At 44.1% G+C, this 23,144-nt stretch overlaps 1 protein-coding gene across 1 annotated transcript; it reads right to left on the bottom strand.

Moving 5' to 3' along the window:
• Positions 1 to 1,461: 1,461 nt before the first annotated feature.
• On the bottom strand, positions 1,462 to 21,812 carry RANGAP1 (Ran GTPase activating protein 1). The gene is made up of 17 exons (XM_050324717.1): positions 21,696 to 21,812; positions 21,068 to 21,105; positions 19,405 to 19,543; positions 18,182 to 18,309; positions 17,196 to 17,255; positions 16,350 to 16,529; positions 14,964 to 15,098; positions 13,589 to 13,747; positions 13,307 to 13,420; positions 11,933 to 12,032; positions 11,150 to 11,234; positions 10,601 to 10,748; positions 9,998 to 10,111; positions 9,560 to 9,662; positions 8,634 to 8,722; positions 6,646 to 6,767; positions 1,462 to 2,304 (listed from the first exon to the last, which is right to left on the bottom strand). Exons 3-17 carry the CDS (start codon positions 19,514 to 19,516, stop codon positions 2,235 to 2,237), a joined length of 1,719 nt encoding a protein of 572 aa, XP_050180674.1. The 5' UTR covers positions 19,517 to 19,543; positions 21,068 to 21,105; positions 21,696 to 21,812; the 3' UTR covers positions 1,462 to 2,234.
• Positions 21,813 to 23,144: the final 1,332 nt, after the last annotated feature.

Raw genomic sequence — 23,144 nt, 5'->3', positions numbered from 1 at the left:
ATGGTTGCACAAGACAGGACAAAGCAGCATTGGAATAACCTCAAATTCCTCCAGAGCACAGCTGGGATCCTCTGACCAGAGTCATCATCTCAGAGCAACTTTGATTAGAAACCAGAGTTAGCAATTCCCAGCCTCTTTCCCCTGCCCCCCTCCTTAATCCAAATGCATAAAGGACTCTTGAGTCCATGTTCTACCTAGGAGTGAATCTGTCTTCTGCAGAAACTATCACTGCTACCTTCGCACACCTTTTTCCTACAGACATCTAATCTTGACACTAAATACCAGGCCCAGGAAAATCCTTTTCCTAAATAGTTTGCTTATGAAAAAAAAAAAAAAAAACCAAACCTGTAAGAGATCAACCTCCCACACTTGTCCTGCTTCAATGGCTTGGCTACTCAAAGCTTGTTGCACAGGTTTTCCCCACGACCTGGCCTATGGGTCAAGCAGCCTTCCCAGGTTCCTTGCACACAACGTGTTCCATGGGACCTACTGCAGGTGGCCTCATGTAGAGAGTGACCCCTCAGTTTGGGTTCTGCATCACCTTCCTCTTCTCCATGACCGTCCTCCACAGCAGACAAACAAAAAGAGCAACAAGACGCCAGGGAGCTTCAAAAATACCTACAATGGGTTCAAGACTTACAGAAACTACAGATTCTTTTATGCCTCAGTTTTTTGCCCTCGAGCTTACAGCAAAATTTAACAAGGATGGGATGAGGTGAAGGAAGCAGAGCTCAGCTTGCAGTGATTGAAATTCCTGCAGGTGCAGTTGATTTTTACCTATTTGGACACTGAGGAGTTCCAGCTTCAGTTAAAGAAATTGGAATAAAATGCATTTTGCTCTTAGCCTTAGGGCAACTTCTTTTTAATGAGGGGACACTGCTGTTACCCAAAGGCCAGCACTTTGCCAGCCAGAACGGTGAGAGACACTGCTTTCCTGAGTCTGCTGGATCACGGCCACGTCAAACTTCCCCCAGCCACACCATTTCACCAGTGGGGTGCACTCTGCCAGTTGTAGTACAGGTTGCATCTCACAACAAAAGAACAGCTAACTTCATTTCCTTGACTTCCTTCTGGAACTATTTATACTGCATGTTGATGGTAAGGGAGGATGAACAGTCTCTCACTGAAAATAGAGAGGGAAGGAATAACTCTTTGCTACTTTAAGAGATGTGTTGATTCTCACAGGCTTGAAAGAAGGGGGAGCAGGACCAGACTCTGAGCTTGTGTGCTCAGGAGCAGTACAGACAGGTGCCACAAACTTGTATGGGCACATGGACAATCCTCCAGACAGATTTAGGGACACCTACTGCCACTTGTTCAGTGTAAGAAGAAAGTGCAGCCCTACCCAAGAATGACCAGCACAGGCTTCTCTCTCTCCATGTTCTTACACATCCTCAGCTTTCAAACTTGTGAACAGTGCACAGTCTCAGTGTTTTGCAAAGGGAGGAGAAAGGGAACACATTCCACAGGGATTTCATGGATTGTATTAATTTCCAAACCAAGCCTATTTTAATTAGGGAGAGAAGAGAAAGGGCAGGAAGAGGGAACAACATAGGCAACTTCAAAAAAATTTACAATAAAATATGCTTGCTCCCCTAAGCAATGGCCACCAGGGTCAGCCACATTACACAAATATTCCAAGCCACAGCAGAAGGGGAAGGGTATGTTAAAATACAAATCAACCACACACTGCCTTTGACAAATGGACTTGAAAGAAGAACCAAAGGGGAGCACACCTCACCCTCTGACCCATGAGCAGCATTCCGCTGGCCTAGGGAAGCAGGCACAGTGGCAGTAGCAGCAGCACAGCCTCCCTCTGGCACAGTGTTGAATACTATCAGGCAGGAGTCAAAGTCCAATGAAATAAAATAAAATGCACAACTGGGTTGATCAGGAGGGGAGCACTTCCAGCCCCCGTGTTAGTCTTGGCACACCCTTGCCAATGCAACCAAAATGGAGAACTCTTCAATTCATGCTGAGCTCACAGGAGCATGGACTTATTTTAGCATAAGCACCTGCCCTACAGACCAGGGAGTCACTCTAGAGGAGTAGGAAGACAATTCAGCAGGATTTATCCAAGTTTATGAAAGCAGGAGGAAGGACAGACTTCCTACAGGGAAAGAAGAAAAAAAGGACAGCGTGTCTGTATGGGCTCTGGGATCCTCTCCCACCACGTGGCTCCGAGTTCTCTGCTGACAACAGTCCTATGAGGAGAGAAGGGCACATCTTGTCTCTTACAGTTGGTGGAGGGTTTGTAAGAGCATGTGGCGAGCAAATGAGCAGGAGTCAAGAGCACGGTGTGGCCTGTGGAAAGAGGAAAGACACATTTAAAATACTGAATTTAAGAACTGCTTTGTATCTGACTCTGAGTGAGCAAATAAAAACTATTTCCAGTGCACTGGGCTTGCATGCCCAAAAACCTACAACTTTTGCCCTCAGTTCTCTCTTCTGAAACCATTCTGTCATTGCTGTCCACATCACTGCTTCCCATTCAGAGCTTGTTGTGGAAAACCCTCTCTCTGTTGCTGAATCCAAGTCAGGAAGGCAATGGCAAGAATCTGAATATTTATTTCCATAAGCAAAAGCCTATATATATGACTTATCTCTGCAGCCTAGTGTTTCAATTTGGGTAGAATGAAGTGGGTGGGGGTGGAAACCCCATGCCCTCTCTTCTGGGAATAGGATTTTCCATGAAGATTCACTGTTTAGGGTCCCAAAACACAGAAGACAACCCTGCTCACACTCAAATCTTTCCTCACCATGTTGTCTGCTACCTATAGCCTGAAGGTGACTTTGGTCTCGGGGCTTTTTGAGTCCTTGAAAGAGGTAACATAACCTGCTGTCCCCTTTGCTCTGAGGTCAAGTAACACCTGACTGGCTTTGCTGAGGCACCTTTCAGGGTGCCTTACAAAACAGCCCACAGAACCTGCAGAACATCACCTGAAAGGGCCTATCACAGAGGCTGCAATAACAAAGTCTAAATCACACAGAATAATCTGCTCCTTGAAATTCAACAATGGAAATACAGTCACAGCAAGGTTAACACGAGGGTAAGTGTCCCTAACATTCCCATTGCCTCCCAGTAATATGAATTTCTCTTTCTACAGGCTAATTGCTGGCTAAGTATCCCTGAAACGTTTAACAATCTCTATCCATCCATTAGGGAACTTCCTCCAAAGAATGTTAATCCAATGTTTTCTACTGCTCTAGGAGGGAAATCATTAATTTTACCTCTCTCCCACCCCACCACAGCAAAATAATCTTTAACAATGAATAGCAGTGAAGCCTACTCAATTTGGCAAAGTAGGGTGAGCTGAAATAAAGAATGGAATATTTAGGAAGGAGCAAGGAGTTCACCTCTGGGTTTACAGCACAAGAACAATAGCTTGCAGAGGTTGTTTGGTACAGCACTCCATGTCTGCTGCAGTTTAACAGAAGCACATCCTGGAGAAGACTTAACCCTTTTTATTCCCTCAAGAGCCATTCAAAGCCCCACACTGAACACACAGCGTCCCAGAATTACAGCTTGGGATTTATCTTCAAAGTGGCTGGGTGAGCTATTTCAGCCATCACCTTTAGAAGACCCAGCCCTGTTTGCTAGGAGCAGGCTGGTTCCATGCAGGCAGATTCCCATTTTTCAAAATAGAGAACCTGAACTGCTGATGTTTATCACAGTCTCCACTCCTAACACCAAGCCTCCTCTAACACTACAAGCCTCCCTATTTGCTGTGGAGTTAAACTGCCTGCCACTCTGTGCTGCAGACTGCTGGAAGAGGCCAGTGATGTGATGCAATTCAAAGAGTAGCATTTAAAAAAAAACAAAACACAACCAAACAAAAACCCCACACCTCCAGCAAGCTGCAATTGGGCAGGCAGACATCCACACACTTCCAGTGTTTCCACCTGAAAAATTACAGAAAAGCACATGTGGATTCACAGCACCCTCTTGTGTCCAAAACAACCAAAGGGAGGCCTGACAGCAGCAGAGTAAGATGGATGCTGCTTACAGTCTGTACCCATAATTTTATAATTACCCAATAGAGAACACTGCCTACATCATCAAATTGTCAGAAAAGAAAGGAGGCAAATGACTACTCCCAAAGGCCCTTGCAGCAAAGGGCAGCAGAGCTCTAGCCTAGGCAGCTATTAGAACTTTACAGCTCTAGACGCCCAAAAGAGCTAACTGTAACCCAAAAGGGGAAAAACTAGAAAACAGCACAAAAATGCTGTTTTCTGCAAGTGAAGGAATCATGGGTTTGACAGAGTGGAAGCAGATCTGTTGCAGAAACAGAGCCCAGATGAGTTCCAGATACTACTAGTTTAACCAGTTAGAGGTTTAAGAATAGGACATGACTTAACTCTGACTGAATTCCAAGAAGAGACCAGAAGTGGAGGTTAATTGAGAAGCTGTGTGTCGGTTGTGGCTGGAATAGAGTTAATTTTCTTCACAGTAGCTGATAGGGGGCTGTGTTTTGACTTTGTGCTGGAAACAGTTGTTGTATTTAAGGATTTAAGAGCTGTTCTCCTTGTTCCCTCAGGGAAAGCATTTTAAAGAAATGCATATATTTATGTAAAACCAAGGTATATTGCTTGTATATAGTATGGACTTCATTATGCTGCACAGGACATAAGTCTCCCCTATAACACACCTTAAAAGACTGAGGTTTGCAAATCAAAGCTTCAGCTCCAAGAATTTCATAGCACCAGGGACACTGCAGGTTTGGCATCAGCACCACAGACAGGCAGAGAGATCTGCCTTCTACTGTGAGAGGCTCTTGGCTCTCACTCAGCTTCTACAGAACCCTTGAGCAATCCCACACTTTTTCTGAAAGAGACTCTCCTCTCTTGTACTTGCAGTGAAATGCTGGCTCTGGAATCAATGGGATTTTTGTTGATGGATGAATTAAAACCAGAACTGTACTTCTATTTTGTCACATACAGCATCATCCACAGCTGAAAAACACTTATTGGGAGAGGCCTACATTCACACATACTGGGAGAGGGGTGACAAGTATCTTTTGTGAGCAAAATTTGTTTAGAAGGACACATCAAGTTGAGTTAAGAGGCTACTCTAGGCACGGGTACCTGACATGAGTGATTAGAACAGTCAAATGCCCTGAATCAAAGTCCCATTCTCTGTACTCTCAGCTCCCTTCAATTTAGATTCTGGTTTGAGGGCTGGGCCTTGATCAACAAGCAAGATCACAGGTACTGGCAGCAATGTAGGAAACGGCAGTAATCCAGTGATCTCTCTGGAAATTTCTCATGGCAAGTCCTGATACTTCCTGCTTAAATCTATAATGATTGGGCTGGGAAGTATATTTGTTCAATTGGTAAAGCATATGGTCATTGGCTTGTAACTGCCTAATTCTTAACCTGATCAAGACAAAGAGATGTTCCATGAGAAGGGCCTCCAGGTTAGCATCTGCACAGGTGTAAACAAGGTATTTTATTTTCCCCAGACTGACCTTAGCATGGCTGGTGGTTATGGACACAAACCACAGCTTCAGCCATACCAGGGCTTGGAAAAATTCTTTCCCCCCCATCACAAATGGCCAGCTTCCCCAGACAGACTACCAATACTTTACTGCATTCCTACTGCCCATGTTTCATACTGACCACAAGTATCTGATGCCTCCACTTTTCATCAGCAAGAGATCCTAAGCATCTGCATATAATGCATATACCACAAAATTCAGGAAGGCTTAAGCTTCATTCTGGAACCTGTTACAAAGCTGCCCTCACCCTATGTGGCACATGGTCCATGCTGAGCCAAACAGCCACCAAGCTCCAAAGGGATTTCAGACCTCTGCTGGTTTTGCCTGAAGTGGCATTTTTGGACTGCTTCTCCTCTTGACTGCTGAATAGCAGTATGTTATCGTTCCTGTCATGAGGGAAGGTCTATTTGGTGTGGTTTTTTTTTTTTCTCTCAAGTCTTACTAATGCTGAAATTCACACTGATTTAAGCCAGAAGAGGTATGGCCGCCATAGCCATTTAATACATTAAAGCTAAAGCTGTCAGGGGCAGGGGTTGATTCTATAGCTATAGTGGAAATAACATTAAATACAAGCAGGCAGCAAAAGAAGTTTCTTCAATATTTATGCTCCCAATTTAGTTCCCAGAAAAATCACTAACTCTGTCGCTGTCACAGTAGGAAGTTTCTTTTAGAAACAAATTCAGTCTTTGTGTTTTGCAGTGCTTTCATCTGCTGGTGTTCAGTGTCACACAGCATGACAATTCTGGTAGAGTTCTGCTGACCCTCACACTCAAAGATGATTTGGAAGGCACAGTTTGATCCAGTGTGCTCACAGTTCACTCAAGCAGTGGCCAGAAACCCAGCAGGTTTCCTTAAACTCAAAACACCTCTTCTATGACAGGGACTAGCAGTATCTGCTTCAGAGTCACTTTGTGGCAAAGCCAACTTCCCACTATTCATTCTTTAGGATCAATTTTTTTTGTTGTTTACTCTGAACCTCACATACTGGAGTAAACAAGATAAAAAGGAGAGGCCCATTAAACTATCAATCCTCAATTTCAGAACAGATATTTAGCATGTTTTATCAGAACAGCTTGCACATAGCTGTTAACTCCAACAGTTTCACTAGCTCCCATGGAGAAAACTGCAAGGCAAGTATAATACTCACTTTGTGACAAAAGCAGAGAGAACTGGGGCCAGGGATTTAGGGAAATAATCCTGTTGGACCATATGGTTCAAGGTCATAAGAATACCATAGAGGCTTGGAACAGCTTTGATCTTCTCTTCACTCTGAGAAATGGACAAGCAGATCAAGTCAGAAATCAGACAATCACAATTTGATCTAAACCACTGCAATTCACAGAGGCACTGAAATTCTCTGTTGAATAAAAGTGTTCCCACACACTGTAGCAGAGAAAGCTGGTCACTAGATAAAGTGCAATGTTCCACAACACAAAGGTAGGTAATTCCACAGACTCCTAGCACTTGAAATAAAGTATCAAGAATATTCTAGTACTTATCAATTGACAGTAGTAGTAATGGGGAAAGGGAAGTGGTGAACTTGCAAGTGAAACAGCCAAATCTTCTCAGAGGCCCTGTGCCAAAGTGTTCTCCTATGGAATGTCACCAGATTTCAATCCATAAAGAATTCAGTTGCCTTAATAACAGTTCTCTTGTATTATGCTGTTGCTTATTTTTATACCATCTTCAGCTCTTTGACAGGCTTCCCCCAGAACTTGATGCAGTATTCCCAAAACTGGTTTTAATTGTTTACAAGATAAAACCAATAGTCATCCCCCTGCTTACATGATGCATAAGTTATTCTTGCTCGTAATGTGACACTAACTTGCATGTCCCAAGTGTTACCCTGTTTTTATTTCTCTGCTGCCATTTTGACAAAACCCTTCATTCTGCAGACAGGATCTAGACCTGTGTTGCTAGGTGTATGACCCCAGAGTGCATGGTGCTAGGAGTATCTGTGGCTCACGTGCTTCCAGCTATGTAGGACAGAAAATGGAGTCCACTCCCTCTCCACACATCAAGGACTGTTGGATTAGGCATATCACAGTCAGCTGGCTGATTCTCAAGGGCTTTATTATCAAAGCCACTTCCTGGCCTGAAAGAACTCCCCTGGAGCACAGGTCTGTGCTTTGTGCCTCATGCATATTTGCTATTTTCCATATGGAGCAGAGGTAAGGTAGGTGGCAGTCCCCAGAACAGACATTCTGCAGAACAAAATACCACCTCAAACTCTGTTGACCTTCCTAAGAAGCAGGAAGCACAGTGTTGATCCAACATACAATAAACACAGGGAGAGGCTAAACTGATTTTTAGGAAAATAAGATCTATCCACGCATGCCAAAAGCTGTCTGTACCCCAAGCTGGGTATTAGCAGAAGGACATCCATAGACCTACTTAATAGCAGGCTGCTATAACAGATCATGGCTACTCTGTAGTTTAGAATTGTCTTGGCCCAAGTTTCCATTCTCAGCTTCCAAGCATTGAGACAGTGAGAAATATTAACCCCTGCAGCACGAGCAAGCAAAGGTGTTTAAGTTTGCAGACAAAACCTCTCCCCAGTCACCTCACTCCAAGTAAAGCTACAGGTATTTTAATGCAATTCACAGGTTTCCTCCTGACCTTCCAGCTTTTCTTGCTGAAGTTTATTCCCTGTAACTACATATTTCACATTAGCATTTAGCAAAGAGACTCCAAAGCAGTTGTACACTACTGATCTGGCATGAATAACTGGACACATGTTTTTGAGCAGTGCTATCAAGAAGTGCCCTCAAGGACTAATAATAATGTCAATTAACTAATAATATTGTAGATTAGACTCCTGGACATAGCTTTTTATAGACACCATAGTCCAGCAGCAGCACTACTGCCTCACCTGGCCCTCCCTGCCTTTAGGGGATGACTGAGAATGCAGAGCACATTAAGCAGAAGACATACACAGAGGTGACATGTCCTTCATCCTAATGCAACCTTGCAATTTGCAGTTTCTGCTGGACCTGCAGACTTCCATTGTCCCTGGGCATCAGGCATGCACAGGCACCCAGCTGCTTCCATGGCAACATAATTACCCAAAACCCAGCCAGTCTGGTCTTCAACAGCCTAAACAGACCATAACTTAACTCTTTCCTGCTTCCTCACCTTAAGTAGTCCCATGTGGATCAAGAGGTTTGTGATGAATGCATCCGAATTAAATGTGGCAGAACTGAAGGCTTTCTTCATCAAGGCATCTAAAAATAAATAGGCACGTTATATTAAGAAATACAGAAAAAGGACATTTATGGGTTTTAAGATTAAAGATTGATCATACAGAAACTCAGGGAATATCAGCTGTTAAAGAGTTTTGGGACATAACACTTGTTAAGATTTCCATTGTCTCTGCAGGAACTAGGTATAATCTCTGAAACACTCAAGACAGATAAAGTCCCAGTCCTTAAATAAAGGAAGAAAAAACCAAACTAAATGCCTAGAATCGTTTGGAAATTCCTGTTTCCAAGCAAGAACATGAAGGGATAACTATTTAGTCCACACACTAATCAAACCTAACCCAAATTCCTGCTCCACAATATACTGTGATGAACAGTCCCTTGTCTGAACATCGGCTTCTGTACCTTGGCCCCCACTGGAAATCTTTGCTTCCTGAAAAAATTCAAGATGTTTGACTGACAAAGAGAGACATCAACTAGGAGGTCTCTCTTTATACTCTTGCAATGCTACACTGGAGAAGCTCATTCCTGCAAAATGCTTTTTAAATACAGAGCCTTCATAAAGTGACTGACCTTGGAACACAGAACTACTGGCTATGGACAGCCTGGCATCAAGGAGATGCAGGAAGGGCAGCAAAGGCCACTACAACAGCAGCTATAACAGACAATCATCGCCAAGCTTTCGCAGCACAGGATATGTTAAGTTCAGAATGAATCTCTGCTTTCCACACAACAGCGTGGCACAGTTCAGTACTTTGTTATCTGCCAGGGACAAAAAGGCCCAGTGGCTCAGCCCACAGAGCAGCAGTGTCCTTGGCACTGGAGCAGGTCACACCACAAAGTGAAGAAAGGCACAGTCACCTGTTGTTTCATGCACTGCTGTTTTCACTGGGGCTTCGTCTTTGAAGACTGATGATATCCTTAGGAGAGTTGCAACTACTTTCTCTACATCAGATGTATCTGTCTGAAAGAGAAAAAAAATAAAGAAATCAGTTCACTGCTCACCAGCTACAGAACATGGGTCTCTGCTAGGGCTGTGGCAAGAATTACAGCCTTCAGGTGACTGACATCAGCTTTGCCTTGGCCATACCGCAAAGCCAAAGCAACACAAACAAGATTACTATGTAGAAACTCTGATGCCAGTATAAGCATTAGCTGCATCATCTGCTTTCATAAGGTTCCTTGGGATCGCTGGAGAGAAGATGCAAAACTAGGTCTCAAAAGAAAGTTATCACCTCCGGGGAATAAATAATCCTGAGAGAAAAAAAAAAATCAAGCACAGATGACCATCTCCCCTACCTGCTGAGCTATCAGCACAGAGCACTTTGGTCCTAGTCGCAGCAGCTTCTCTGGTGATGGGAAAGCAAGGAATGTGGCAACATCCACAGGAGGAGACGGCACTGGAGTTGAAGCCTGAAACAGACAGAATCCACCTCAAGTTCATTCCTGGATATAAATAAATTGATTCAACAAAGGCACATGGGACACATCAGGACACAGCTACATCTGTTCTGTTTGAGGCTGACATGAGCCCAGAGTTGGAACAGACAGAATATGCTGGCACAGCTGCATGGCACTGCATGTACGAGGTTCCTACCACTTTCTCAACATGGGAAGACTTTTTCTACCTGTGTGTTGTTACAACCACTACTCAGCCTTTCCTTCCACACGTGTACATATGCACACTTTTTCAACACTTTCAACACTTTCACACTTTTTTACATTTTTCAAGTAATCCATTTTCTTTATTTCCTGAATGTTCTCCCTGTTACAACAGTACCAGCTCCTGCAGGAATGTGAATACCTGTCAGCACTTCAAGTTCCAGACTCACTCCAGGTCTCATTTCCTCCTTTACTCTCCTCCAGTTGAGGAAACAGGAATCCATCTGGAAGTAAGCTTACCTGTGAATCAATAATCTTCTTAGGTGTCAGTGACTCCTGTTCTTCCTCTCCTCTCTCCTTCAGCTGTTGCTGTTCCTCCTCCTCCTCCTCTTCCTCTTCATCTTCATCGTCATCCTCTTCATCATCATCCTCCTCCCCTTCATCATCACTAAGATTTGAGTGTTACACGTTAATTACACACGTGCAGTTCCTGTATACTGGCACTTAATAACATTTTTTCAAGAACAAGAGAGCAGCCTCTCCTTGAGCCTTACTGCAAGAGCCGTATCTCACCTACAACAGACCAAGAGGACACTAAGGTTCAGTCACCCAGTTGACAACAGCAAGAAAAGACTGAGGAACACAATCAACAGCTAACACTAAGGTAAGTCCTTGAATGAAAACAAGACAAGGCATATCCTGCTTATGGAATCCCTTGGCCGTGGTCCACACTCAGACCAACATCCATCAGCAATGACAGAGTTCTTATTTTGTAATGACATAGGTGAATGGACGTGTTGATGCAAATTGTCAGAAGATTTCTGATTCAAACTCTGGTACCCTGCATACCTCAAAGATCCCAGCACAGCTGCCATATTGAAGCCTTCTAGGATCTCGTGGAGTTGCTCACATACCTCTTCTCCCAGACAGTTACCTAGGTTGATAGAGGAAAGGGAGTAGACTTAACAGATGCATACAGGTTTGTTCTAGAAGATTTAGCTGTATGTTGTCTATCTCTTGTTTCTGAAATCAAACAGTTATAGGCCACTTCTGCACAACACCTTAGAAACAACACAGACTGCTGATATCAGAAAGAATCAAAGAGCTGTTAAACAAATTTCAGCAGCATTACACAGTGGTTAGAGACAAAACCCCCTACTTTTTCAGAGTGTGTTTGAGAGACTGCCTGTTAGTTCTATAAACAGCTCTTGTTCTCAGCGATTCTGACACAAGGACACGCAGCACAGTGCCAGTGAAGTGCAGTGACCCAAGGTATCAACAGCAAAAGTCAACAATAGTCAGAGTTCTCACAGAGGTTTTTGTTTGCTAGTATGAAGTATCTGAGATAGCAATGAATAATTAAAGAGTTTTACTGAAAACAGGTATAGATATCACTTTAAACTTTCCACCTTATGAAATGCACCAAAAATGCCTAACTGAGTTCATGGTTTAAGAAAACTTTCAGGATCAAACTGCTTCCTGTCCCAGGGTCATGCAAGTGCAGCTACTCTGAGCACTGTTTTTTAAATGCTGACAGCTTAAAGACTAGAATATGTGATTCTGTCAACATTCTTCCTAGTGGTTTCTATTGGAATCAAATGAGAGATGCTTGGATCTAGCAAACTTACATACCATTGAGATCCAACTTCTCCAACTCTGCCTTATCTTCAATAGCTTCAGCAACAGTCAGAGCAGCATCTCGTTTGATTTCACAGAAAGACAAGTTCAGTTCCTAAGAAGCAGAAGAACATATGTTTGCAGAATTCCTATTAACATCCATCATCCCCATAAACTTCTTGTGCTCACAAGTGTCCTGAAAAGACTCTCAGGAAAAGATGTGTTTTTAATTGAAAATAAAACCTGACACATACTCCTACCTCATATCTGAAAGGGGAATTCTGAAACATGCTGGTGTTAAGAGCAGCACTACAAAAGGCAGCCATTTTAAAGTGCCTAGAGATCACTGCTCACCTAAAAGGTAGAAGACATTTCTGTCCTTAGCAATCACCTGACTGGAGATCTTCACTTATCAAGGGTCACAAGAGCACTCCAGAACTCACACTCCAGTAAGTCTAACTGAAGAAAGATAGCTACTGTACTAAATAGACTGCACATTTGCTTTTGACACCTTGGTTGCAAGTTAAGGCCCTCCAAAGACAAGCCATGAGTGGTATACTACTTCTGATAACCACAGCCAACAGAGAAACCACATGCACAGATTAGTAAGACTAAAGTTATTCAACAGGAAGACACCATCCCCCACCACTCCACGTTGTGCTCAATCCTTACCCAAGAAGGGATTTAATATTAACAGCAGAAGGGAAGCAGTCCTTGAACAGAATGAATCAGCTGTGATTGCTTCATGCAACCCTCACTTAACCCTTTCTGCTCTGGAAAAAGGGTTTAACTTCTGGCTGTTCATCTCAATATCCCCATTATTTAAGTTTTCCTGGGAGACTGAGATACAAATTCCAGCAGAACAAGCAGAAGCCCAAGCAAGGGATCTCATACCACAAAAGACCTACTCCTTTCTATACTACTTCATACACACAAATAGGTATTAGAACTCAGATGAATTTTTGTCTTTGACTGCAAGATTAGGAATTGTGTTCAGCATCCATCTCAGTACAGTTATAACTCATGGCAGGTGTTTCTAGAGATCCTAGTTTACTTACATTGACTTGACTTCAACCTGTCTAGAATGCTGTCAGATTCAAGTCCTGTGCAAATACTGACGTAGGAGGCTGTGGTATTGCCAAAAAACTAAAAATACTTGAACCTTTGATAGATACCCTAACAAAGGAAAAGCATTAGCTGTATGAACTATGAAATGCTGAGGAGATTACAAGCTGTTCATGAAGAGAGGCACTCTTTTCAGTTGGGAACACAAAGCCTGCACCAAAGTGAATCCCACTAATCAGTAGTGGTAGGAGAATGGGTAGAAAAAACCCAAAATGCTGAGTTTTTTCCATTTCTCAAGAGAGCTGGACAGCAGGAATACAATACCTTTAATTTATGAAGTCCTTCTTTAACAGCATCAGCAATAGCAACAGCACCCTTTGAACGCACCAGGCAGTCTCCAAAGTTGATCACTTCAATCTGCCGAAGCGCCTTCAGGGTCTGCAGAGCAGGACAGTACAAATTTGAAACACACACATACAAGTAAATGAATGTCCTACCACTTCTAGAATGTCATCTTTCCCATCACAGCATGACATGTGGTTCCACTGACCCAAAGGTGCCAATGCTAACTAGACTTACTCAAAGCAACCACTTAAAACAACTCACCTCTGCCATGGCCACAGCTCCTTTCTCTGTGAAGGTGTTGTCATTTAAGTTTATAACCTTAAGCAGCGGGTTGATAGCAAAGGCCTGTGCCAGTGCTGTTATGCCAGGATGGTTAATTCCATTCTGAGGCATATGGACCTCTTCTAGAGTCCCAATGATCTAGGAAAGGATGCAGATAAACAACTTGTTAGAACACATACTTCAACTCAAGAGTATACTGCTCTACTCTTTAAGATTTGCTTAAAATTGCTCGAGTTTCAAAACTTCATCAGTTTTTCTACAGAGAATTATTTACCAGCAATGACGTCACAAATCTAAGTGAAATTACAGGTTCATGGCAAGTGTCAGATTAACACAAAGTCCTAATTCAAAGAGACAAGTATCATCCTCCTCCTGTGCCTACTCTAGATAACTTAAAACAAGAGTTCTTCACCTGTGGTTCAACAGCACCAAAACAGACCAGACAACATCACTGAATATGGTATCTTTCTAATTAAGATCTATGTTTTACCCTGACTGCAGAAGCAAACATGTAAGAAAGTTAGTATGAGTATTTTTTATGGACTAAATGGCATGTCACAAAACATGGTAATTAATCCCATTTTGGTAGTGCCACTCAGTCTTAATTCTCCATTAATCACTTTGTTATGCACTTCTCAAGTATTTAAGAAGTCCTATTTCTGCCATGATGTTGATTAGTCAAAAATCACATCAAGGCAGTTCTTTAGGGGAAAAAGAGTCAACCTGTAACCTGCAGTATCATTATTAATACACCTGACAATATGCATTATAATTTGGAAGTAATTCCTAGCAGTAATCGAGGGAAGAAAAGGGAATTAGGTGGCCCCAACCACAGCAAATTCTCTTCCTCCAACAGAAGTGAAAGTGGGACAGTGACAGCTAGAGAAAGCTAGGAAGCACTGAGCCCTAACCAGATGATCCTAGCAAAAATACTGGGTTGCTCTTGCCAGACGATTGAACAGCTAGGCAAAATAGCACACAAGAGGTCAGCTGGTACACCTTCCCAAGTGCCAGATAACGTCCATTAGCACAGAGGAAGGAAAAGGCATAGGGCTACTATTAAATTACTCAGAAGATGACTATTTCTCCCTCAAGTAACTACTTTACATAGCCATTAGTTATGTGTAAAGGTCCTAACTAGTGTTTTGAAATTTAGGTCACAAACATGTAGTCATCAATTCTAATTCCACCCATTGAAGACACTAATTTCAGCAGCAACATGGCGGCTTTAGCGAGCCAACCACCAGCTCCTGCCTCCAAGCTGAGGCAACCTCTGTGTGCATTATCTTTAACACTAGCAGTGAATCATACCCTGCTCCAATTTGCTGTCAAGAAGATCTAGTTTGGTACTTACCCCAAACGCTTCAGCCAGGGCAGTGGCACCATCATTCTCCAGACGATTTCTGCCAGCCACAAATATTTTCAAAGCAAGAGGCTTGCCCTGGGCACTTGATTTCCTGTGACACTCCTTCAGAGCGGCTGCCAGTATCTAAAGATAAAACAAGCAGTTTATACTACCTCAGCATCTCATTCTACAAGAATCCAACTGTGTTCTGTAGATCCACCTCAAGAAATACTTTAGTCACCACTGAAATGTACCTGCTTCTACAGCAGGATGTATAATAAAGCTGTCTGTACCTATAACACTTGTCTTAGGCAAGAACTGACAGTTTTGAAACACTAGAACACACCAAGTCACCAACAACATTTGGTTCCTAAAGAGGTAAACACATAGGCTCCTAGCAATAACAGTCCCAGTTTTCTGTTTCGTCCAACAGATAGCCTTTCAGTACTAGGCTTGACAATACCGTTCACTCAAATCCAAGGCTATTAGCTCTCTTGATGGGGAATCTAGTGTTTAGGACAGAACTGTTTCCCTATCTTGGAAAAATGGGTAAGATTTCTATACTTAATTCTGAAATTTATCCATGAAAACATGTAGGAGGTTGGGATCTTGAGACTGGAGAAACAGGCCAACAAGAAGCTCATTATGTTTAAAGGGAAATGTGCAGTCCTGGACATGGAGAGAAACAACCTCATGTACTGAGTTGACCCCATAAGTCAGAGGGGCAAAGACAGTCTGGCAGAAAAGAACCTGGGGGTCTTAATAGGTAGAAAGTTGGCTATGAGCAAGCAATATGCTTTTAAAGCAAAGGAAATCTGCTGGGCTGCCTTGGGAAAAGCACTGACAGTAGGTCAGTGATCCACTCAGCCTGTGAAATGTATCCGTGTTCCAAGTCCAATTCCAGGCTGCTACATGGACATAGTGGAGTGAGTCCAGTAAAGGGTCCCAGGGTTGATTAAAGAATTGGAGAATTTTACTCACTAGGAGAGAGCTGACAGCTGGGATTATTAAGGCTGGAGAAGAGAAGGCTCTGGGGGGAGATACTATTCATGTGTACAAACAGCTAGAACAACAGGATGAGGGGAGGTGGTGGTGTAAAGGCGGCACACCCAGACACAAATGCACATAAACTAATGCACAGAAAATACCATTTAAACACAAACTCCCTTTTTTACCGTGAGGATTATTAAACACTGGGATAGACTATTCATAGAGCTTGTGAAGTCTGTATTCAAAATCTGACTAGACACAAGCCTGAAGAACCTGGTCTAGTTGCCTTGAGCAGGGGAGTTGACAATCACCAAAGATACCTTCCAACCTCAACCATTCTGTGTAGGGTAGTCTGAAGTCAAATCCTGGCTCTGACCTCAATCCCAAAGAGGACACAACCCTTACCTTGCCACCACCAATGCCCATGCCACAGTTATTGAGCTTGAGTTCCTGCAGAGTGTAGCATGCAGGGCTCTTCAGCAGAGCCTCAAAGCCACGCACACCGTCTGGCCCAAAGGCATTGTCACTGAGGTCCAGTTCCACCAGCTGGGCTCCAGCAGTGATCAGTGCATCCCCCAAAGAGATCTGTAAGGAAACAGATGGCAGTGGGTGGGAGGGAATGGATTAACTTCTAGTGACAGCATCACTGCAGTGGCTAGGCATGACAGTGATGCTGCAAAAAAATTTCCACTTGGAAGACATTCTGCAAAGCTGCATGGGGAAATAAAACTTTACAGCTAAATCCAGAGAAGTTGTGCAAATTAAGCTAAAGATAACCATAAAGCAGTGACCAAGACATTATCCCACTCCTTTAGGTCAAATACACACTTTTTAAAGGGGGTTTCTCCCTCTACACTGCTGAAAGAAATACTGCTTTTATCCTGTTGAGTTTATCATGTTTTTTCCTTCACAGGACTCAAGGAGGTAGGGAGCTCTGTAACAGTCCTGGAAGACATAGCCATATGATTTATTTAGAAAGCTTAGCTCTCATTCTATCTATTGGATCATGAAGATGTTCCCCCCAGTGACAAGCTCCTTCACTGCCAGGGACTTGCATTTACTTTTTAATCAACTCTTCTCCACCTCATACAAGAGGAGCAAAAGAGATGTGTTTACCCGTTCCAAGATATTTAGTGTTATCAGTGCAGAGAAGGATCAGTTCTGTATCAAAAAACATACTCCCACAAAAAGCATGACAGGTGAGAAAACAGGTTGTATTAGTCAGAAGTCTCAGATCTAGTTTTTACTTACCAAAGCAGGGGGGATCTCAGACCTTAGCCTCCCTGTAAACATGTCACTCCAATGACACCTCTAAAATAAGAAATATGCAAATAGAAACCACTGAAATAACTAGGTCAATACACTTGTAATCAAGATTTACATGTATAAGCTGCATTACATCACTGTGGACAGCTTAATGCTGTTTCCCTTCCCTGGAGTTGTCAGTTGATTGTCATTTGACCACTAAAGAGCTGCAAAAACTAGTGTTACATTCACTTTACTTGCAAGGACACAAAGCCACTGAAATAAACACTGCAAATAACACAATACCAGAATTCTTGCTTATATTCAACCTGGAATTCTTTTCCTGCTGAGAAAATTACCACAGAGAAAAGCAACAGGAAACTGAAGGATACATCAGGAATGCAGATTTTACAGAGGCATGGAGCTCAACAAACTGAACTTGCCTGAAAAGCCAGACTTGGGTGATTGACTTCTATCAATGTTTCACAGCACTCTCCTTCGAGGGACAGTGTCTCTAGCAGCACAGCATCCCCTTAATATCAGGCAAGAGTAATAGTAGGGAAACATAGCTTGGGCACAAATAAACCCCCTGTTGCATTTCCTTCATTATTTCCTCCCTAGTCAGGCATTCTCTGAAGACTCATTCTCCAGAAGATCTGACCCAGCTTTTCCATTCAAACTTAACGTTTTGTTGCCATGGCTCTTTGTTTACAGATGCTGCCTCCGCAGAGAGGCTCTTCCTCACACAGCTTCCCGGTTTTAAATATTGGAAGCCTCCTAAACAGGAAGCCAGGAATGCAGAAAGTGTTCCCATTATCCCAAAGTCCCCAAGTTATGCTGTATTTTCATACAGTTGTTCTTCCTACTGGAAGAGCCACCATGCAAGCTTCAGGACAAACTCAAGGTAGGCTTCTGCACGAACAGCCTAAAGAGGCTGTCAGTATTTCTGCATTACTTGTTTCCCTTGACCACTCCTGACTTGGGGATCTCACCTTGAGCTCACATTTCTTCTCCAAGGCTTTGGCAATGACCTTTGCTGCCTCCACACCCACTGTGTTGCCTTCCAGGCGCAAGGCTTCCAGGCCATCAAATTCCTCAATTTGCTTGATCACTTCTTCAGCTGCAAAAGCAGATAATCTAGTTGGTCTTTTAACCATCATCTTGGGCAGCACAATAACCCTCTGATCCAGCAATACGTGCTCAACTCTAACTTTAGCAAAGACAGCTGCACAACATTATGTGAAAGAACTCTGAAACAGCAATAGGAACAGAGCTAAAATGTCAGGTCATTACAGAGAACATCCTCCGTGCCCTACCCTGCCTTCTCATAATTTGCTTCTAGTTCTATTCTGATAGCCATCCTCCTATTTGCAAAAGAAACTATCCTTATTTCCCAAATAAAATTCTTTTGCCATTCAGCACATGGTTTAGGAGCTAGAGTCCATGCACCTACAAAGGTGCAAGGACTAAAAGTTGATGGGAATTGGTGCCACTTCATCATGAAAAAGTTCCCAGTGACTGGCAAAACTTCAGCAGATGTTCGTTTAGCAAACATGTCAGGATGGAATGATTTAACTCTAGAGTAATCCTATGCAAGGCAAAGGAGCAGGCTGCAGAGTCTCCTCTGTCAGTGGGCACTTGTTATCATTCCCAAGCTCCAAAGCCTCTCCCCATAGTTCAGTGCCTTTGCTTTACTAAAATGACCTATAAAAAAAGCATCACTTTTGGAATTAATGGAGAGGGAAAAAAAGTAAGCACTAAGGCAAGTAACATGTCTGGAAAGCATGATTAAGAATATATACATTTTCTCCAGATATCTACTACATTAGCACCCACTGTAAGACTCTTATTGAGACTAACGTATCAGCCCATTCTTCTGTGCAGGTCTTGTTCCAAGAACTGTGATCCACTTGCTTAACCGTTTTTAAAAAGAGTGCTGACTTCTAAAGCACAGCAACTGTCAAAAGTATTTAGGGAGAACACCAGGAATACAAGAATTACAAACCAGGAACTCAAGCCCCAGTCCTGGCAGCTGCAGCACTGCCAGGGCACCAGGTCAAAGCAGGATACCAGAAGGGAAGGAAATGTCTCTATCAGAAGCAGCTGCATGACTCTCGCATCTATAACTTGTCCATGCAGGATTAGTGGGAGGTTTACCACAAGATTTTACAACTTCAGGGAGACACTTCCCAAATACAAGACTATTTTCTCTTACCATCTTCAGCTGTGTTCAGTTTAAGGCTCTGGCCTTTGAAGCTCAACTGTCCACCACCCACTTTGGTTTTGGCAAGTGACTCCGCAAGCTTAGTGATGTCTTCTGATGCCATTTTCCTGCTTTTTCCAAAAGTTAGGAGCTGTCAATCAAAAGAATTTATCATTAAAAAACCCTCAAACTACAATACCTAATCTGTATGAATAACCATATTTATTTGAACAATAATGTGGTTTTTGTTACTGAGCTATCTCAATTGAGTTTTTAGTGTCATTAGTACTTTCCCCAGAGCTCACCTGGGATAGCTAGGCTAGATTAATATTCTAAAGCCAACCAGTCAGATGGTGCCAATTCTTCCAGTACTGACGAGACTTGGGTTTTGACTGAGGTGTTACACTTCAAAAATAAACAGTATGTAAAACTATGGATTAAGGCCACATTAAGACCTTACTCTTAGTGCAACAGTAACAATTACAATGTAATATTTTTCTCTCCTCAAACCCCAACCTTTAATAATATGTGCTGCACTCCCCCTGCTCTCCAAAACAAGCTAGAATGAACACAACTGTTCTTCCTTTTCAGTGATATCCCCAGTAGTGCCCTTGTCAGCACAGTTCCAGAACCACCGAGTTGCTGAAAGCATTGTGTGTGCTGCATACAAACCTATCTGAGGTTTCTGAGTTCTCTTTCCTTTCAGATGTCCCACACAAATTTCATCACACATTAAACAGGATGATCTTACACTCACAATAAATTAGCTAACATTTTGCCTTGAGGCACAAGTTTGAAGCTAGCCATGCCTGGTACCATCTGCATAACATTATTTAATGAATATTAAGCACATCCCTGTGTGAAGGAACTGGCCTCCATCCGTTCAGCAGGATAAACAGACTATGTTTCCTCCACTGGGATAAAAAACAATACACAACTAATGCTTAGAAGCCACATACTTAAACAGACTTCAGTGTCAGAAGGGATGAAGTTTCATTCCTACAACAGAAAACCGCTCCCTTCCATTCTTGTCTGATTTAGAAGTGACCCCACACTCTTGAAGCTCTTTGAGCTCAACAGCACTGGCTTTGAACACCCCCCTAAACAAAAGCTGTATATACATACGTTCCTCCTGATACCCAGCTGTGAAGCCTCCAGCTTCCCCAGAGTATGACTTTTCTTCAGGGGTGATTAATTTTAATATTGCTTTTGGACATGGGGACAGGGGAGGAAATCTCCAAGGCTGATCAACATTACTTTTCTCAGATGACTATCCTCTTAAGTAGATGCTGCCGATAGAAGAATGCTCACATAATTTACTCCACTTCTACCAGGCCACAAAGACACCAGACTGGTGGACACCTCCCAACCTCTGCCAATCCAAGGGTGAGAAAGAAGAAAAACAGGACATCCTCCAATCCCTGAAGGTTTTCCCAGATAGGAACAGAAGTCAGGATCTAAAGAAGTCAGTCTGTTCTCCTAGTTCAATTATTCTCTTTACTTTAAAAATCAGTTCTGTTCTACTGTGATGTTCTTCTTTACAGGTGTACTCACCCCCCTTGCTTCTCCTACCCTGAAGTCTCCCTTTACTTCCTAATCTCAACATACAAATCCAGCATCTCATCCTGAAGCATATTTTATTGCAAACGTCAGCCACACCCTGCCATCAACCTACCAGAGGTCTCTTCGCTGCTAGTTCTCCTACAGGGAAAGCTTTGGGAAAAAAAAAAAAAAAAGAGAAGTTACTTGTCTGGAGTTATTATTAGCAATTAAGACCATGACCGAAATGCCTGAAGACATATTTCCTCACTACTTAAAAACTGTGTAAAGAAGGTGGATGTTTCCCGATGGTCAATAAAGTGAGTTCAGAGTAATATTGTAGTGGCAACACCTTGCCCACCCCAGCAGAAAACACACCGGGCCCCTGCCGCGCTGTCCTGAGGAGGAGCCAGACAGCGCGGGGTGACAGCCCGAGGCTCCTGCCAGCCCAGCCCTGGGGGCGGCGGGGACTCCCCTCCTCCCCCGCGGGCGCAGCGCAGCTCCAGCTCCGGCCCCGGCCCCGCCGCCGCCCGTGCCCGCCGTGCGCCGCCTCACGAAGCCCGGGCCGCGCGCGACACACGCACCCACGGAGCCGGGACCCGCGTGCGCGTGGGCGGGGCGCGCGCGGGAGCGCCCCCCGCAGGTGGAGCCGGGCAGCGCGTCAGCCCGCGGGATGGGATGGCACAGCCTCGCCTCACGCACGGCCGCCTCTCCCGGCTGATAACGGCGGCCGTCGCGCTGTCGCCCCGCCGCCCTGCCCTCACCTGCCCTCCGCGCCGCGCCGGTCCCGCCGCCGGGTACGGGGACGCGCCGGAGCCTCGCGCCGCCGCCGCCGGGGCCGCTGGGTGAGGGGCGGGCGGGGGAGGCGGAGGATTTGAACGCCGGCAGTTCTGCTCCCCGCGCCGGGATTGGCTGCCGCGCCCTGACGTCACGGGGCGCGCCCCTCCGCCTCGCCGCAGACGGGCCGCACCGCGGCCGTGGGGCACGTCGGGAGGTGTAGTCCCACCCTTGGCGGCCGGTGCGGCGGCCTGGAGGGACTGCGTGGGTCTGTGCCCGAGCCCCTTGCACAGCCCGCGCCTCGAGAAGCTGTCGCCCGGGGAGCTCCCGCATGCCCGCACAAGGGACACGCGTGCCTTCTGGCCCCTGCAGATCTCTTTGTGCTTGCGTGTTACTGTCAGACCTTTCTGCTGAAGAAGGTGCTTCACAGAATCAATTAGGTTGGAAAAGACGTTTTGAGATCGAGTCCAATCTGTGACTGAACACCATAACGTCAACTAGACCACGGCACTAAGTGCCACATCCAGTCTTTCCTTAAACACCTCCAGGGACAGTGACCCCACCATCTCTCTGGGCAGCCCATTCCAATGTCTAACCACCGTTTCAGTGGAGAAATTCCTCCCCTGGCACAACTTAAGACTGTGTCCTCTCATGCTGTCGCTTTCACCCAGGAGTGCACAGTCATTCCTGCTTAAGGATGCAAAAAGCGTTGGTTTGCATGACAGCTCCATGTGCATGACATTGTGCATGGCATTCTCTTTCTGAGTATAGGAACAAAAGTACATCCAATGAGGTGAGGTGAGCCGTGTGTAAACCTGCCTGCTACTGCAGTGGGTTTGCACAGCACCTCAGTCCCTTCTCTCCGAGCTGCAACTTATAGGCACTGATGTATTTCAGGCGCCAGATACCTGGTGAGATCACTATTGGGGTGGGTAATAAGCAGGATTTATTCTGCCATTTGATCCCAAAACATTGTAAGAGGCATTTTCCAGCCTCTCACAAATTTCCCAACTGTGCTTTTAAGAAGCAACAGCAAATGCTTACATGGACCCAAGAAAAGAATGTCAGTAATTGGTGATCCTGGGTGACTTGGCACACTGCACTGAGGTGGAAGTGCATGGTAGGCCTTTTTCTTTCTGGGGGAATACAAAAAACAGTGAGGTTTCTTTGTGCAGCTTAAGAATAAAAGCCATATACCGGTACAGCAACAAGATAGAAAACTGAAGCAACATTTACCTCACAAACAATAAGGAGTTTCTCTTCAGCTGAAGAAAATTAAGAAGCACTTAGGCACTGACTAGGCTATGATTGGTTGTGAGAAGCATAAAGCTGCCTGAATATGCAGAGCTGATGAAGGAATAAATTAGTGTGATCTTGAAAAAGAGCTTGAATCCAGAAAATATAAGCAAGAAATTTGGCCCTGGTTATTAGTTCCT

Source organism: Myiozetetes cayanensis, unplaced genomic scaffold (assembly GCF_022539395.1).
Source record: "Myiozetetes cayanensis isolate MyiCay16 unplaced genomic scaffold, myiCay2020 scf3, whole genome shotgun sequence".
Taxonomy (NCBI): domain Eukaryota; kingdom Metazoa; phylum Chordata; class Aves; order Passeriformes; family Tyrannidae; genus Myiozetetes; species Myiozetetes cayanensis.
This window is presented reverse-complemented; position numbering and strand designations above follow the sequence as displayed.

Bases quoted from the DNA above. Each gene is read 5' to 3' on its own strand.
- RANGAP1 (XM_050324717.1), bottom strand. From the start codon at position 19,516: ATGGCATCAGAAGACATCACTAAGCTTGCGGAGTCACTTGCCAAAACC. The intron at 17,256-18,181 runs GTGAGATCCCCA...TTCTTATTTTAG, and splicing joins AGAAGAAATGTGAGCTCAAG to AGGTGTCATTGGAGTGACAT. The intron at 16,530-17,195 runs GTAAGTAAAAAC...GTTTCCTTACAG, and splicing joins CTGAGATCCCCCCTGCTTTG to ATCTCTTTGGGGGATGCACT.